This window comes from Thunnus thynnus, chromosome 22 (assembly GCF_963924715.1).
Source record: "Thunnus thynnus chromosome 22, fThuThy2.1, whole genome shotgun sequence".
In the NCBI taxonomy this organism is placed as follows: domain Eukaryota; kingdom Metazoa; phylum Chordata; class Actinopteri; order Scombriformes; family Scombridae; genus Thunnus; species Thunnus thynnus.
This window is the reverse complement of record NC_089538.1, coordinates 16,133,589-16,150,020: the sequence shown is the minus strand read 5'-3', so window position 1 is coordinate 16,150,020 and position 16,432 is coordinate 16,133,589. Positions and strand designations below refer to the sequence as shown.

At 39.9% G+C, this 16,432-nt stretch overlaps 2 protein-coding genes across 2 annotated transcripts; one reads left to right on the top strand and one right to left on the bottom strand.

Annotated features, from left to right (window-relative positions):
* Positions 1-144: 144 nt before the first annotated feature.
* On the bottom strand, positions 145-16,190 carry nelfa (negative elongation factor complex member A). The gene is made up of 12 exons (XM_067580120.1): positions 16,100-16,190; positions 6,614-6,823; positions 5,097-5,268; positions 3,608-3,769; positions 3,309-3,398; positions 2,989-3,116; positions 2,742-2,811; positions 2,537-2,625; positions 2,281-2,389; positions 1,829-2,157; positions 1,454-1,553; positions 145-482 (listed from the first exon to the last, which is right to left on the bottom strand). The coding sequence occupies exons 2-12, from the start codon at positions 6,821-6,823 to the stop codon at positions 298-300; spliced, it is 1,644 nt and encodes a 547-aa protein (XP_067436221.1). The 5' UTR covers positions 16,100-16,190; the 3' UTR covers positions 145-297.
* On the top strand, positions 9,598-13,397 carry nicol1 (NELL2 interacting cell ontogeny regulator 1). The gene is made up of 4 exons (XM_067580130.1): positions 9,598-9,846; positions 10,067-10,192; positions 11,186-11,274; positions 12,130-13,397. The coding sequence occupies exons 2-4, from the start codon at positions 10,081-10,083 to the stop codon at positions 12,199-12,201; spliced, it is 273 nt and encodes a 90-aa protein (XP_067436231.1). The 5' UTR covers positions 9,598-9,846; positions 10,067-10,080; the 3' UTR covers positions 12,202-13,397.
* Positions 16,191-16,432: the final 242 nt, after the last annotated feature.

The window sequence follows — 16,432 nt, the reverse complement described above, 5'->3', positions numbered from 1 at the left end:
TCATCCTGGAATCAGAGGTGACTTAAAAACAGAAACAATAAAAGGATAAGGGAAACAACCCCCCCTACCACCCTCCCCTCCCCCCCCAAAAAATTACAGAAATATTCTTCAAAGAGTCCTGCATTTTGGCGGTGCAGGAAAAGGGAGGACCTTTCTCTCCTTGACGATCTCTCACCCTCCCAGTGCTTGATTTGGCCCAAATGTGTATGCAAATACTTGTATGTGTGTAAACATGTTTCTGAAGTGAAGAAATGTCGAATGTGCTGAGCGAGTGACTCCTCCTCCTCCTGTTGCGCCTCAGGAGGTGTTGGTGATGGGTTTGTATTTCTTGAGGCGGGTCCACTGTCCTGTGGAGTAGTTCATTTCGAAGACTGTGTCCACCAGCATGGTGGTGCTGCCGGTGCCGTCGGCTTTGGGCAGAACCTCCGTGTGTTCGCTCAGTTTGATCTGGATGATGTCCCCCTGCTCCGGGCACGGGTTCTCTGCAGGACAGACGGGAGGATGCACACTGGTTACTACTGGTAACAAGGTGACTGTCTAGAAATCATCAGGAACACTTTCAGCTGTGTAGTGGGTTCATGCCGTTCAAGTCATTTACTTATTAACTCATCTGGAACTCAGTTTCCCCTTACTTGCTCATCTCTGTACTTGGACGGAGTTAAAGACTTTTTTTGCATTCATCCTACGCTGAAATATCACTTTACAATGTAAAACTCATTATGCAAAGTTGACTTTCAGTACTGGTTTCCTGTTCAGTTCACACTGTCTTCAACAAACTAAGAGGTGTCAATATACAGTTATACAGCCTGACAAGTGAGACATTCATCGAACAGTTTAGCAAAAAAATGACTTCTACCATCAGAAAATCCTGTGGTTGGTCAGTTTGCTTGAACAACAAACTGCACCCGAGACCTCATGGTCCTGGTCCAGGTGTATGTCCCTCAACAGAGTTAAGATTCACACTAATCTGAATGAACTGAATCAAACTGGCAACTGGACCAGTTTGTTTAAATTGTAACGAACAGGTGTTCTGAATGTTAAACCAAGCTAAGACATTTGCTTTTTATCTTTATATGGAAATTTTTATTCTTTGGTCTGCTTGTAAAAACAAGGCAGTTTATTTATTCACATAAGAGTCTCTTATTTGCATTCTACAATTTAGGCATTTTATCTTAAAAGTATTGTTAGTCAGAGTGCTCTGGTAGTCTACTGGTTAAGCAGCGTGCCATATTACTGTCCGCTGTTCCTTTCAGTGTCCTTCCCTCTCTCTCCTCTTGTTTCCTGTTATCTCTCGAGTAAAGGAATGAAATGCCCCAGAAAAAAATTATAAAAAAAGTTTTCTAAGTCTATGAAATACAGTGGCTACAGTAATTAGCTGACTGTATTGTTACAACCCTACAAGGAATTTAAACTTTCATTTTTATTCAGGCAGCTGGACAAATGACTTGCGTACCTCTGGATCCAGCCATGAAGCCCAGAATGAGGGCCTTCTCTGGTCTGGTGACCTTGTTGGCCGTCTTGAACATCTCCTGGGCAGCGTACATCTGGTCTCTCTGAGGAGCGGACACAGCATGCAACAGAACATTAAGCTGACTGAGGAGAACACTGAGAGCTTCAACACATACAGTAGTTCTGAATTTCTAAAATGGAATAAATGAGACTATTTACTGTCCAAAATATGAACACGTTCCTAAAAGAAATATCCTATTAAAGACATATTCTACACCATATACAGATCATATAAACAGGTAATCAATAAGTACACAATTCAGTGGACAGATTCAATAATACTGAAGTCTTTAGAGGCGTCAATGTTACCCCTTCTTACCGTGAGTGAGAGATTCTTTTTGGGCTGGGGCTGTGGTGGCGTGGGGGTTGGTGTCGGTGTAGGAGTCTGAGGTGTGCTGGGAGGCTGGGTGGGGGTCTCGGGTTGGCTGGCAGTCGCAGCTGCTGGGGGCCCGTTGCTGGCGGGGGTGGAGGCTGGCGTGCTGGGGGATGTGGGGGTTGCGGGGTTTGCCGTGGTGCTCGCGTTGTACATTGGCGTCCTCTGTTTGTACTGGCCTGGTAAGGTGGCGGTGGCGCCGGCGCCCGCTGTCGCTGACTCCTCCGGTTGGCGAGCCGACTGCAGCGTGTCCCGTCCCGAACCGCCTGCGTTTGCTTTAGAGGAGGATGGTGAGGGAAAGACATTGTGAGGTTTTGTCTTTTTTCTTCACCTCCTTTAACTATTAAATATATGTGAGTATTGTTTTGAGCGCTGGATGCAGCGTGATCGTCTCTAACCTGGCTGTGCCTCTGAGCTGGGAATGTAGGAGGAGGAAGGAACCATGCTGGGTGTGGCCGGTAGGTAGCTGGTGGACGGCAGAGGGTTCTCGTTTAACGCCCCGAGTTTCTGAAAGACAAAAACAACAGTGAGCTTTTTTTACAACAGCATTTATTACAATAGAGAGAGAAAAACAGATTTAAACAGAAGGATAAGTGAGGGAGGAAAAGGTGGATTTAAAACAGTCTGTGTGTGAGTGAATGTAGAGTTAAGTACCTGTGCAGAGACGAGGCCAGCAGCGTAGTCGGGTGTGGTGTTTTCCACCACTGCTTCTTCTTTGGCTGCTTTCTCTCCGGCTTCCGTTTCTACAGCAGGAAAAAACATCATTTGAATCTCAACGTAATTACAAATTTTCTTGGCTCATAAGTTCAGCACATTTGAGTCATTTGGTGGACTGATGGACGGCTGGAAATATAATTACCCAAAGTCTTTCTTCTCCTCTTAGCTTCTCTTCCAGCTCCGACCATGTCCAGCTCTGAAATGTCTAACAGCTGAAAAGAATTTAAAAAAACAAGTAAATCATGAGACATAAAAACACAGATCATGCAGGAACTGAATGATGATGAAACACGACCACGTAACGACTGACGCAGAAGCGGTAAATAAAAGTTCATTACATACAGTCATAATGAATACCATTAGGCAGGGCTTAGTAAATGTCATATTACCTTGACCCCTCTCTCCTTGCGCAGGGGCGTCCGTGCAGGGGCAATAGGTGTGCGGTTACTGGGGGGGCTGAACATACTGGGGGCAGTGGGGCTGCGAAACGGGGCCTTGGGAATCCCCTTGAGAGGTGCTGCCATAAGAACATTGAAACATTTATCAGTAACATGAACAGAAAGTTCATGTTGGCTATCGTTTGAAACCTGAGATACTTTGTTGTACTTTCATGACCTAAATGAAGACACTTGAAAGTGCTTACTCATGAACCTAAGGTACGGATTTTTAAATCAGTGTGTGTGTGTGCATTTATTAGTCTTCAACTCACTAGTAGTGTCAATCTTTTTGACCAAGCCTCTCCCTTTGGCATGAAAAGGCACTCCGGCTGTCTTTTTCAGCTGCTGGGCCGTCTCTGTGGCTGCAACAGAAAATAAAAATAAACTTAAAAAAATGCACAAATGCAGTTTCTTACATTTTAAGTCTAATGTTATGATCCAGAAGGAAACCTGATCCACCTCTCTGGCACAATGAAGGTGTAAACAAATGCCTAAAGATTCAAATATTCCAGCAACAAATCACAAAAAGACAGAAACGTCCCCGATGCTTCCAAATACCGGTGTAACTTACATTTCTGTAGCAGCTCTGCTCTGAGGGTTGCACTCTTGGGCTTTCTCTTCAGCTGGAAATGTTTAACGGGGGGTGTGAGGGGTCCCACCAGAGTGGTCAACGCACTCTTGTTCAGGTACTGGCACTCCAGAGGAAGCATGGCAGACGCCTCGCACTCGCCCACTGTGGATGGAGGACGGGAAACATTGACAATTTATAACAGGACATGCGCTCAGAAATCTCATTCATTCATTCATATCGTCTGTCTGCGACTGGTGTGCACGTTTAACATTCACTTCACTATCTCACCTGCCAAAATTCAATGGCTTCTTTTGTGTTAGAAAATCCAGACTGTCGGCAATAATAAAGAATATCTTTGAATTACAATGCTTCAGCCAATGTGTCCAGCTGGTAAAAAGGTTCAATATCTTGTTCTGGAAAGGATAAAGCCACCCATTGTTGTGGATATTCAGGAAGATAAATCAATTTCCTGTCACAACAAGCAACCGCTGTCTTGTCATGTCCTGAGTGAAACCACTAAACGTGACGCGCGGCAATTACTATGAGGACACGGCTGACATAACTTCAAGCAGATACTGGAGATATAGAGATATTAGATTACTGTGTAGCAAATGCTGAATACAAACCAAACTGCAATAAACATCTGTATAAATATTGCCTCTGTAAATCTTCTCTACAGATGTTTTCTTGGCTCGGCTTTCAGTTCCCTGTTAAATGAGCCGAGCATGTTTCATAATAACGGCGTCACCAGTCATAGATGTCATGAAAACAAATTCTCACACGAAACACGTCACTGTCAGCCACTTTGGTGCCACTTTTAAAAGTTTTTAGCTAAACTGTGGTGTAAATACTGCTGCATAAGCACATTTACTACATGCAATAAAAACATTTCAATACAGACCAATTCTTGTGGTTTCTATTTACTCTAATCTCCTTTTACAAACACGACGCTAAGAGGAAATCCAAATTCAAATAAGGGCCCATTGAAAATCAAATGAGGTGCATGTTAACAGTCACATTACACTTCCTTCCTATGATTAATCGCTCTGTGCCGCGTTCGCTTCTTTTGAGGGCTGCACGAGAGACTCGCAGTTCACTTTTGATCGTGCAGATGTGCTCAGACCGCCAATAGAAACACTGCTGCGCTGTGTTTGGGAAAGTTATTCTACAAAGTTTGTTTCATCACCATGTTTAGTACATTATCACACTATCAGACTGCAAACACAAGCGTCACATTCATGCTCAGTTAAGTGTTTATTTATTACCTGCACCAGATACATGACATCATACCTGTTTTTATCTTTTCATAGCGTGTAGGTATAAATACAACTTTTCCAGAGAAGTTGGCTGACTAATATGGCCAGATCAGTCATTATATTAGAAATTATGTTTAACTATATTTACATTTTTCAAAATATGGGGACAATTTCCCAGTGGCAGTCAGAGAGGAGGCCACCACAGCTGAAGAAACAACCATACATCTCCTCACCTTTCTCCCTGAGCTCTCCGAGGATGTCCTGAACATTTGGATTCTGCTCCTCTAAGTCCAGATTGAGAGAGCCGGTCTCTGGGAAGGACTTAAGGATGTCTGCAACCATCAGCACCCAGGGCTCTGAATCCACCGTGGCCAGCTGGATTATCTCCGACAAGGCCTCCTTCATCTGGAAAAAGAGGAGGGAAATGTTAGTGAAACCCCCTTAACAAAAGATTGCCTAACGCTGATTATTGATACATGACTTATCACCGTTTAATTACTATTTTTATTGACTGATTAATCGTTCCAGTGTTTTTGTGATTAAGAGTTTATTGAACCGAGAAAAATAAAAGACAAATGCCCACCAGAAACCCAGGTCTCTGTCTTTAATTTACTTATTTGAATGCAGGACCTTCTCAAGTTTGTCTTAAAACAACAATCAGGTGTCTGTATGAACACTGAAAGAGGTTTTCCTCGCTGTAATCATTCCTCCTGTTCATACTGGCTGTTACACATAGCAGACATAGCACGCATTTACAGTCTTTTTAGCATCACATTCCCTCTTTGTGTTTCCCTGTTGAGTTGCGGTTGAAGTACAGTAACAAAAAGAGGGACTCTGGCACTAAAGAGACTGTGACATTGAAACATATATACTTGACTTGACTCATTTAGACGGCTGAAGCTTCATAATAGCTTCAGATAAAGTTTTAAATACATTTTTTGCACAGAAGGAGCTTTGTGGATATTTGTCCCCCATCACTTAGACTGCAAGTGCATTATGAAGGGATCTTCTAATGGTCAGTATGAACAGGACGAATGATTACAGCAAGAAAAACATGCATCAGTGTTCATTTAGGCGCCTTACTATTGTTTTAAGACAGACTTGAAAAACAGTGAACCTGTCCTTTAATTCTTCCTCCACTGATGGAAAGACAATTTCACTTTGAGGAGTAGAGACTAATAAAAAAAGTCTCAGCTTGAAGATGTGCTTCTCATCAACCTGTCTGAATATGCAGCACTTACTGATGACGAGTATCTAACATTTTAAGCAGCTACACAAGTGATATGTCGGACTGGGAGCTGGTACCGCCCTCTAGCTCTCTCTTAGTTAGCTCTGAGTTGAGCCCATCCCACCATAATGTCTGTGCGGGAACCGCCGGGCTAATGTACCACCGCTGAAAAAAAAAACAGACGCAATTATATGCTGACAACAAGCAGTCGTGTAGCCACCTGGCGTTAACGTGAATCCGTGTACACGTTGGTCGCTAGAAAGATCAGACGCAGAAATATCAGCTTGCAGCTTTTTTTTAACGGTAGCTTAACTGTTTTAACCGTCGCCAGGATTTAAAATAGCAAGCTAAAGTTACCGTTAGTAGTTAATTAGCGAGGTGAGATGTTTCATATGCATGTCTAAAACACTCGCTAAGACAGCAATGTTTTGACTTAGAGCAACTATTCGGGGGTTGAGCTGTTTTCTTAGTAGTTTTATCTGATTTAATAGCTGCTCAGGCTAACCGAGAGCTAACACCCACCTCGTCAACGGTCCGCCGGGGAAGATGCAGCATCCCGAGCAGCAGTTTCAGCTTCACCGGCGGCGATAAGCTCGAAAAGCACAGCCGTATGTTGTCTATTACGGACACGGTGAGGAGAGAGGCGATGCTCGGAGGCGTCCACAGCTCGTCCGTGGATCCTAGTTTGTTGTGAAGCCACAGGCCGGTGTCGCTGTCCTTCATCGACGCCATCTTGGGAAAAGAAGTGTTTTGAGTTCGGGCATTTTAACAGGCTACCTAAGAAAACAGCAGTCAGGACCCCGCCCACACCGGGGCGGGTCGCATTTATCACCGTTGAACCATGAAAAACTTGAGCTAAAACAGGTGTATTTACTTCTTAATACCAAAGCTATAATACTATTTTATGTTAAAGATCCCCTCCCGACATATTTTAAGATGTATATAAATGACTCTACTTTGAATAATAATTTGTGTCTGATATAGTTTTTCTACAAAAAAGTTAAATTATCTTGTTAAAATCCTTAAAATTACACTTCCTTTTTCTCCCTCCAACTTCACTGTAAAGTCCATTCTCAGTGTGTATGCAGTGGAGGCTCCGAGTTTCCACATCACACTTGTATAAGTTGAATATTAGACCAGGATTGGCTTCCAATCTATTTGTGATGTCACAAATCCTGCTCGTAGGCCCACCCTTTAAAATTGGATTTTCAATTAGCACAGTGAAACTTTCCTCCCTCAGCAGATGAATGTGGAAACAGCTGTCTAGTGTCAAACTCTGCACAGTGAAGCTCAAACATCCAAGTGACAACACAATAAGAAAAACACACTTCTGAGTGAAGGGGGGCTTTAGTAAAGTAAAAATTTAACTCAAGTATGGGCGTAACTGACTGAAAAGTTAATTTAGTCCATATTTATTCATTGCACTGCACTCATCTTGCACAGTACCAACCAGACCACAACTCCTTATGTAAGGCTTGTGGCTAAGTGGTGGAAAGTAACTAAGTGCATTTACATAAGTACTGTACTTAAAGCACAATTTTGAGGTACTTTCCTTGAGTATTTCCATTTTATTTCCGTCTATCCATTTTATGAATGAAGCATCTTCCTACTAAAAAATCACATCCAAATCTGTGCTCTTGTGACTGTCAGCCCGTGATAAGGGCCACAAGCACACTCTCATTTTATCTCCACAGTTTACATAGCAAATAGTTAAGAGTTTAAGTGAAAATCAACCTGTGGATTTTCAAAGGAAAGGGCCAAAGGCCTGGTTGTAATTTCTGTTTAATGCATGAGTGTTATGATACACTGTACTGAGCAAAAGTTTTAGGTGCTTTAGATGTTTAGATTTTTATACACTATGAAATACCATCAGGGAGGCATCTGGTCAGTCTCAAATTTATTCTGCAGCTTGACAATGACCCCAAACATGCAGCCAGAGTCATAAAGAAATGTCTTCACCTACAAGGAGAACAAAGTGTCCTGTAACAGATGGTTTGGCCCCCACAGAGCCCTGATTTCAACATCATGAAGTCAGTCTGGGATCACATGAAGAGACAGAAACAACTGAGATGCCTTAATCCACAGAAGAACTGTGGCAACTTCTCGGAAATGCAGGAACAACTGACCTGCCAAATACCTTGAAAAACTGCAGGTGTGCCAAGGAGAACTGGTGCTGATTTATAGGCAAAGTGTGCTCACACCAAATATTAATTTCATTTAGGTTTTTTTTGTTTACTGAACTTTGTATGAAGTTAAGTGATAAAAACATTCATGGCATTACTTGTTAAAGCATCCTAACTTTACTTATAGTGCCTGAAACTTTTGCACAGTATCGTGTATTACGTGTTTGTATCAAAATTATTGATGTAGTGTTACATAAGAAGCATTGTAGTGTAGCTGCCTGGTTGAAATTGAGCGTAATTTGACTACTTTATAGGCTACATGTATATCTATAATAATACATATTGTATACACTAAACATGCGTTCTCTATGTAAGATCTTAAAAACAATACTAGTACAACTAATTCAAAATTGTAGTGTACTTAAGAATTGAGTAAATGTACTTAGTTACTCCACCTCTGATGATACTACATCAACACCTCAATTTTTCCAGTCTGTATTGAAATTTACAGCATATAGCTTAATGTCTCAGTGTACTCTGGAATGAAAGCATAGAACAAATTAACAATTGCAAATAAAAAATATATCATAGAATCTTTTTGCTTAACAAAATGTAATCTAAATTTTGGACTCATCAAAATAACTACGTTTTGCAGATATAACAGGTGAATACACCTCTTTCTACAATGGAAATGAAATATTGTTCAGAAAGTTCTTCCCAACACTGTTAGAAGTTCCCACAAATGTGTATGAGGTATGACGTACGTTTCAGATAGCTATCTTGCTGTAGGCTGAACCTCTGAGCAACTAGGTGTACAGACCAGAGGCTACTGAGTGGCTCTGCAGGATGCTGTGGTAGCCCTTTTGGTCCAGGGTGCCAGTCACTCTGTGTGAGTCACCAACTCTGTTGATTACTTAAGAGGTTTGTAGGTAATCAACAGAGGTTGGGACAATTGTTTGCATCAAATTTCAAGACTTAGGCTAATTTACATGCATTGCATGCTGCAGAAAAGCTGCAAAAGTCCTCTTTATAACTCTGAAATTCACAATATTTTTCTTTTTTTGGTAATCTAAACTTTTTATTATTATTATTATTACCTCTGGCAGGTTTAAGGTTATTCACTAAATTTGAACTGCTTAAATTTCAATAAAAACTAGAAAAATGGGGGTAATCTAAAACTTTTTTACGGTAGAGTATATAAAGATGTATATAAATCTTTTTATAAAGTGTACGTATACTCATTGCACGTCCGTCGAGGCCTTTGGTTTAAATTTTGGGATCAGAAGTCTTGATTTTGGTCCGTTGCCCCAGAGCGCGTTATTTTTTCCACCCACCCGCATTCTACGAAGACCCGCCCCTACTCTGCCTCTGATTGGCTGTGACCCTGATACTCTTACCCTATCCCTAACCAGCTCACTCCTCATGCCTAAACCGAACCAATCTAATCAAAGGAGGCAACGAGTACTAGCCAATCAAAGGCAGAGTAGGGCGGGTCTTCGCGGAATGCGGCTGGGGAAAAAAAAAAATCGGGATGAGCTACGCATGCGCGCTCCCTCAACCTACATAAAGCAATCCTTGGTGGGCATCTTGCGCTGATCTGGTGATCTGAAAAATATCATCGACTGATTGAGGGTAGGTTAACGTACAATGTGTTAGTTAAACAGCAATTATTCTCTGCAGACTGATTTTTTTAAAAAACGTACAAACATTCACTGATGAAAACTGGACTATTTTCTAACAAAGCCTGTAAGGTTTTGTGATTTCATTGACTGACGGCGGCCGTGTAGGACATTCTCCGTTGCTGTATTTCTACAAACCACACACCTGCTAATTTCTAATCTCGAAATTAAAGGTGATCGCATCGCCATGGCATCCGGAGGATATCTGCAGGCAGCGGTGCTGCTGCTGGCGGTCCAGCTCCTCTGTCTGGCTGCGGCTGATGCGGAGCAGGAGACGGGGACTGTCATCCCTGCCGAGAGTAGGTGGATTTAAAAATAAGATTTGGATTTTTCTGCCCGTTCAGTGCGGGTTTTTAAATATTTGTAAGGTGGGATTCGGTCTGCTACAGTGATATGTAACGGCAGCAGGTTCACACAGGGGTTTTTTAATTATTTTATGCATCACAACATGAAGCTGGGCCTGCACAGCTTCTCCAAGACCCATTATATCATCTCTGCAAGGTTCAGCCGATGTCAGTGTTTAGAGGCAAATACCTAGAAGTTTGTTTTGCAACCGCCAAAGCTCATAAATAGAAACTGGACCTCCTTTTCCATGAAAAAGGTAGGGGATTTAGTAGGACTGGGTGATATGGATACAATCAAATATCACAATATTTTAGACTAAATAACTCAATATCGACATTGCAACAATACTGTAGGGATGGTTATTGATGCTTTCACAAGATTTTTGATAAATAATCATCAGTAATGTGGATATAAAGGCAAATCATAAAACAGCTAGAACAGTCTGGTAAGTTCAGAAAATTACACCACTTTACTGTAATGCAGCCTTTAAAACCTGGAAAAGACAAATCACGGCCATATCGCAATATTACGATATCCAAAATCTAAGACGATATCTAGTCTCACATCACAATATCAATATAATATTGATATCTTGCCCAGCCCTAGATATCTAGCCTTCCTCACGGTTATATTTACTCTTCTCAAGATGAAAAAATGATCTGAAATAGCATTTTGACCCACATGTTCAAGTGGACCTCCTCAATGCAACCCAAATTAATAAAATCCTTAAAGAGACGATGTAAATATTAAGAGAAGAAATAACACATTCTTCCTCTTAAAATGAAAAGTTGAACTGATAAGCCATAAAGCACATACTTGCATAATTCAATACAATCACAGGTTTTGCCAGTGTCTTGATTATTGTGGCCACAGTGGGAACTTTCCAGCTTTAAGGAACTGGTTTAATGACGAGGGACACTGTCTTTAACATTGTCTCTTGTTTACAGGTCGTCCATGTGTCGACTGTCACGCGTTTGAGTTCATGCAGAGGGCACTGCAAGATTTAAAGAAGACTGCTTTCAATCTTGATGCCAGGGTAAGTGAATTCTGCATCTCCTGGATTTTTTTTTTGTGAGCATCATGTCATTTCTCTTTTATGTGCACTTCAGCAGCAGCAGCAGGATTAGTGTTCTTTTCAAAGGCCCCACGTTATTCCCTTTTTATGATTTTGTTTGAGAAAATCCATCATCTCCCACGCCATGAAACTGTTGAATGCTCACGATGCGCCGGCTTTTCTTTCATATAAAAATTGGTGGGTGATGATGATGATTTTGTTTGAACCACTAACGATTGGGTCGGATGTACTTCAGGTTCTATGATGCCGTCATTTTACATAAAACCTCTGTATTTGTGGCTGCAACTAACAATGATTTTCATTATTTATTAATCTGTTGATTATTTTCTCAATTAATCGATTAATAATTTAGTCTATAAAATGCTAAAAAATAATGGCATTCACAGTTTCTCAGAGCGCACAGCAATTTACTCTCATATATGACAAAGAAAAACAACAAATCATCACATTTGAGAAGCTGAAACCAAAGACTATTTGCTTGAAAAATGACTGAAATAAGTAAATAATACATTTAGATAAATAAAATCAAAATGGCTCAAAAATACATATTCTAGGAAATGTTTGTAGTCTTAAGAATATCCTCCTGAAATATCTTTCAATATGTATTTATATAAAAATGTAAATTAACATATTGTTTAACCTGATGGTCCATTGTTGTCAACACAAATCATTCATATATAAATATATATATAATACAGAACTTGCCAAATATATTGACTCTTTTTATCCTCTCTCAGCCACTTTTCTGTTTAAGAGGTAAAGTGTTGCATTAAGTTGAGTTTTTCATGCCGTGCCGTATCGTTTTCTCTGTTACAGACTGAGACGCTGGTGCTGCGGGCAGAGAGGAGGGCTCTGTGTGACTGTATGCCGGCCAGCTCACTGCGCTGAAGTCTGCACTTCACAGCCACGTGAACACCTGAGGACACTTCCACCTGTCATCACACCCCGACACACTTAAAAAAAAAAAAACGCAACCCCCTTTTTTCCAAACCTCTACTCATGTACAGCGATTTTAATTTAACTTATTCACACAATAGGCACTTTATTTTCTTTTTTTTTCTCTCATATTACTGTAGAGTGAAGCTTTGCTTTGAAATCATGTATCATAAGGCATGTATTGTTTTGCCTTATTCAGGACAACTTTTATACCACTGATGTTTTACATTGTCAAACACATGCCTGTGAAATTAGTTTGATTTTTATCATCATAGGATTCGGGTCAGTTCTCATCGTCCTCCTATGAGGCATAAACTATTTTTTGTACTTTGTAGTAATTGACTGTATAATGTAGATACAGTAGAATGCATCGATAAATTTACTCGTTGAATGTGTTGTAAGAGATTATTGTTTACGATGATTATACACATCAAACTGTAGCATCACATGTCAGTTTATTTAACAGCTCAAATACTTTGGTAACAGTTTTAATGAGTTAATTAAGTTACTAATAGGAATCAGCAAAATGACTGTAATTTCACTAACTGAAGTCGATTGATCTGAATTCTGGCTTCTTTTGCAAAAAGGTTGGGTAACTTATTATTATTATTATTTTGCTTTTTAATATCCATGAAGATTTTTTTTTTGTAACAAAGGTGTTACCATAATTAGAAACAAAAATTAAAAAAAAAAAAAAAAAAGTTTTTAGGCTGGAAACTTGTACTTTTAAGTCTTGATTTAGCACAGCACTGTAGCATGAATTTACAGCACTTTTTGTTAACGTACTGTTAATATAGATTGTATGTACAGTATAGATCCTGTATGTACCAGGGTACATGAAATGGAGATGTCTACAGACTTTGTCTTCTCTGTCTGACTGAAGTGTATGCAAGATTAGTGATAAATTATATTCTGTAGTATCAGATGAACTGCAATATCAGCCGGGGGAGGGAGGAGGAATAGAGGGATGTTAGCTGCAGCAGAGGACATAGAGATAGAAATAACTGTCTTATTGTTGCTTGTTCATCAACAGTGTACTTTGTTAACATTATGTCACAAGAGCCCCGATTTATTGTCTTAATGTTGTACCCATCAATAAAATCAATGAATACCTTTCACAGATCATCACTGCGATCTGTAATAAACAAGCAGAGTGTGGGTTTGTGCCGGCATTAACACAAATTCATCAATTTGTTTGATTTGTTGTGCAGTTGTAGGTGTATCGTTGCAGTGAAAATGTGGAAAAGGTGTTTCCACTCCTACAATAGGCTGCAACTAATAATTCTTTTCACTATTGATGAATCTGTTATTTTCCTGATTCACCAATTAATCATTTGGTCCTTGAAAATGTCAAAGTTGTATAAAAAAATACCCATCATGACATCATGACATCATCAACACTCGACATTTTAGTTTAAACTATTGAGAAGTCATATCTAGTGATTTTTGTTGACAAATTTCCTTTAAAAAATGACATAAAGGATGATTTAATTATCAAAATAGTTACTGATTCATTTTCCATTGATTGACTAATCGATAAATCAACCATTCTTTCAGCCCTACTTCTTTCATTCATTGTTATAAATCTCCTCAAATTGAATTAATGTGCGACACAATATCATACTTGTCACATGCAAACTCACAGCTTTGTGTGCTATAGGTTGGAACTCTAATTTTCTAACTATATAAGTAACATTCATGTTCATATACACTCCACAAGCACTTTATTAGGAACACCTGTGCAATCTAATGTAAGCCAATACAACAGCTCTGCCATAAATTCTACTTTTACGAGGCTTATACTTCTTCAGTTTTTGTTGACGCTGTCAGAAAAGTGATAATTCTACTTTACGTTTATTACCGAGGTCACAGTGTGTGGTTGGTGATGTGCTGGAAAAGTGTTCCTAATATTTTGTCCACCCTATTAACAAACATGAGGGGGGAGCTGTTGTATTGGATTGCATGAGATTGCACAGTTTTTCCTGATAAAGTGCTCAGTGCGTGCACATAGCTGAAGTGTTTGAGTTGTAGATACCATGTTCGTTTATCTGAGGAGTCTGCAGAGCCTCAACACTTCCACCCGGTCACAGAAGTGATGTTATAAGGTTCTGCTATTTTAGCTGACCTCGGCTCATCCCCTCCCACACACACGCCTCTTCATTTATTTACAACGGGGATTACAACATGGAAAAAAAAGAGCAACTGCCAAACCCTTATCTACACCAGCAGGAGGAGCCCTAAGTAAAGGCAGGCCGCCAGCTGTGTCGCAGCGATGCAGCACTCTCCACACTCTCTATTTCCCCTCATGGCTGTAAATGCAGATGAGGTGGAATACTGTAAATAGATACAAAAAGAGAAACCTAAGGTGATACGTTGGCCACCGAAGCGCCTGCAGTGACCTGGCAGGAATCTCATCCCAGAGGCACCTTCGTCTACTGCCAGCCCTTTTCAGGCAAATCCCCTCATACTGCACCAGAGCACACAGGCAGCCTTATTATACAGGCAACCACAATTCTCTTGCTGAGGCAGCTTTAACCTACCTTTCTTTTATTGAGAGGAATAACAGAGGTTTGAGTATGCCGAAAATGAGCTGAATCACTCTGAAAAATCCTGGTTGTCAAGCAGCCTCTACTTTCTTTCTTGCTCCCTCACTGGCTTACTCTGTCTACAGAGGCTTTTCAACTTCTCTTTCATCTGCTCCCAAGAAAGTTGACCGAATCGTTACAGCTGTTTGAAATTCTCTGGCAGGGGCAAGAAAGCAACATCCTCAATATTTTTCTTCCCCTCTTCACCTCCCTACTTGGGCATTTTGTTTTAACATTGCCACAAAAGTTTGCTCTCCTCACCCAACCCAGCCGGGATGAATGTGAAGCATGCAAATTTACAATTCGGCTGTGTCCTCTGTGCTTTATAGTGGAAAACTGAGTGGACAGACTAGATGTCAGTTAAAGCACATGACTGCATATTTAAGAGAAGAATAGAGCAGTACCCTTACAACCCCTCATCAACACAACCTGATAATGTTTGAAATGTGTTCATTTGAATTGATTTTAAACAGGATTTAACACTATTGAGTTTGCATCTGTACCACTACCACTCGGAGTGGCAGAGGTTTTAACTATCAAGTGTTTATCCATAATGTTTAGCTATTTTATCTATTTTTACTTAGCTATTTTTTATCTATTTTAACCATTTATCCAATACTTTTAACTATAAACTTTGTAGTTCATAGTTCCATTTCAAATATCTATTGCATCAAGCTAACATTTCTTTTAACCTTTTGTTTTATCCATAACTTTTAGCTAACTATTTCAACTTATTATTGATTACTTTTAGATAACTATTTTAATCTTTTATCCATTACTTTTGGCTAACTTTTGAAATATTTCTCCATTACTTTAATCTATTTGATCTGTTTATTTGGCTTTAATTAACTATGTTAACCTTTAATCTATTACTTTTGCAACACCATTTGAACTGTTTATCCATATATTTTAACTAACTATTCCAACTCTTTATTCATTAGTTTTAGCTATCTATTTCAACCGTTCATCTGTGGATTTTAGCTAATGGTTGAGACTTCTCTGCTTGCTTGTTCTGAAAGTGAAGAGCACATTTTCAGCACTTTAACATTTCTCTGTGAGAGCAGATGTAGACATAGACAGATCTGTGATACCAAAATGTCATGCTTAAGTACCTTAATGGTGCCCTTGTGCTAATTTTACAATGCATCCTTCATGGTAAATAGCCACTTGCTGGCTCCAGTGACATTCCTTTTTTTAACCACCCTCATTTTGTCTGACATCGAAGCTTTGTTTCATTTGTTGTGAAACCTGGAGGGGAAAGTTACCTCAGATCTTGGGTTCTGGTATACTGTATGTTCTCAGTCAAGACTTTTTGATTTTGCTGCAGGCAGACCTCTTTGTTCTTTTGGAGCTGCTGATTCAGGTCACTTTGGAGGGGTCTGTTTAGGGGGAAAAAAACAACAACATTTAACCCTAATTACATCCAACATGTAAATAACAGCCTCTCAGGATTGGAATAACTTGCTGTAGCACATAAGAAACTGTGCTAACAACCATTCATTCTTCACAACATTAAGAGCCTAGTTCATTAATTAAAATTGTGAACACTAAAACAGTGAGGTGTTTTTGTGTTGTTTGTTGTCTTATTTTTCATTATT

Excerpts from the sequence above, each read along its gene's own strand:
- nelfa (XM_067580120.1), bottom strand. The coding sequence starts at position 6,823 with ATGGCGTCGATGAAGGACAGCGACACCGGCCTGTGGCTTCACAACAAA. Across the intron at positions 2,158-2,280 it reads CAGCTCAGAGGCACAGCCAG|CAAACGCAGGCGGTTCGGGA; the intron begins GTTAGAGACGAT and ends CCTCCTCTAAAG. Across the intron at positions 483-1,453 it reads CTTCATGGCTGGATCCAGAG|AGAACCCGTGCCCGGAGCAG; the intron begins GTACGCAAGTCA and ends TCTGTCCTGCAG.
- nicol1 (XM_067580130.1), top strand. The coding sequence starts at position 10,081 with ATGGCATCCGGAGGATATCTGCAGGCAGCGGTGCTGCTGCTGGCGGTC. Across the intron at positions 10,193-11,185 it reads GACTGTCATCCCTGCCGAGA|GTCGTCCATGTGTCGACTGT; the intron begins GTAGGTGGATTT and ends TCTTGTTTACAG. Across the intron at positions 11,275-12,129 it reads CTTTCAATCTTGATGCCAGG|ACTGAGACGCTGGTGCTGCG; the intron begins GTAAGTGAATTC and ends TCTCTGTTACAG.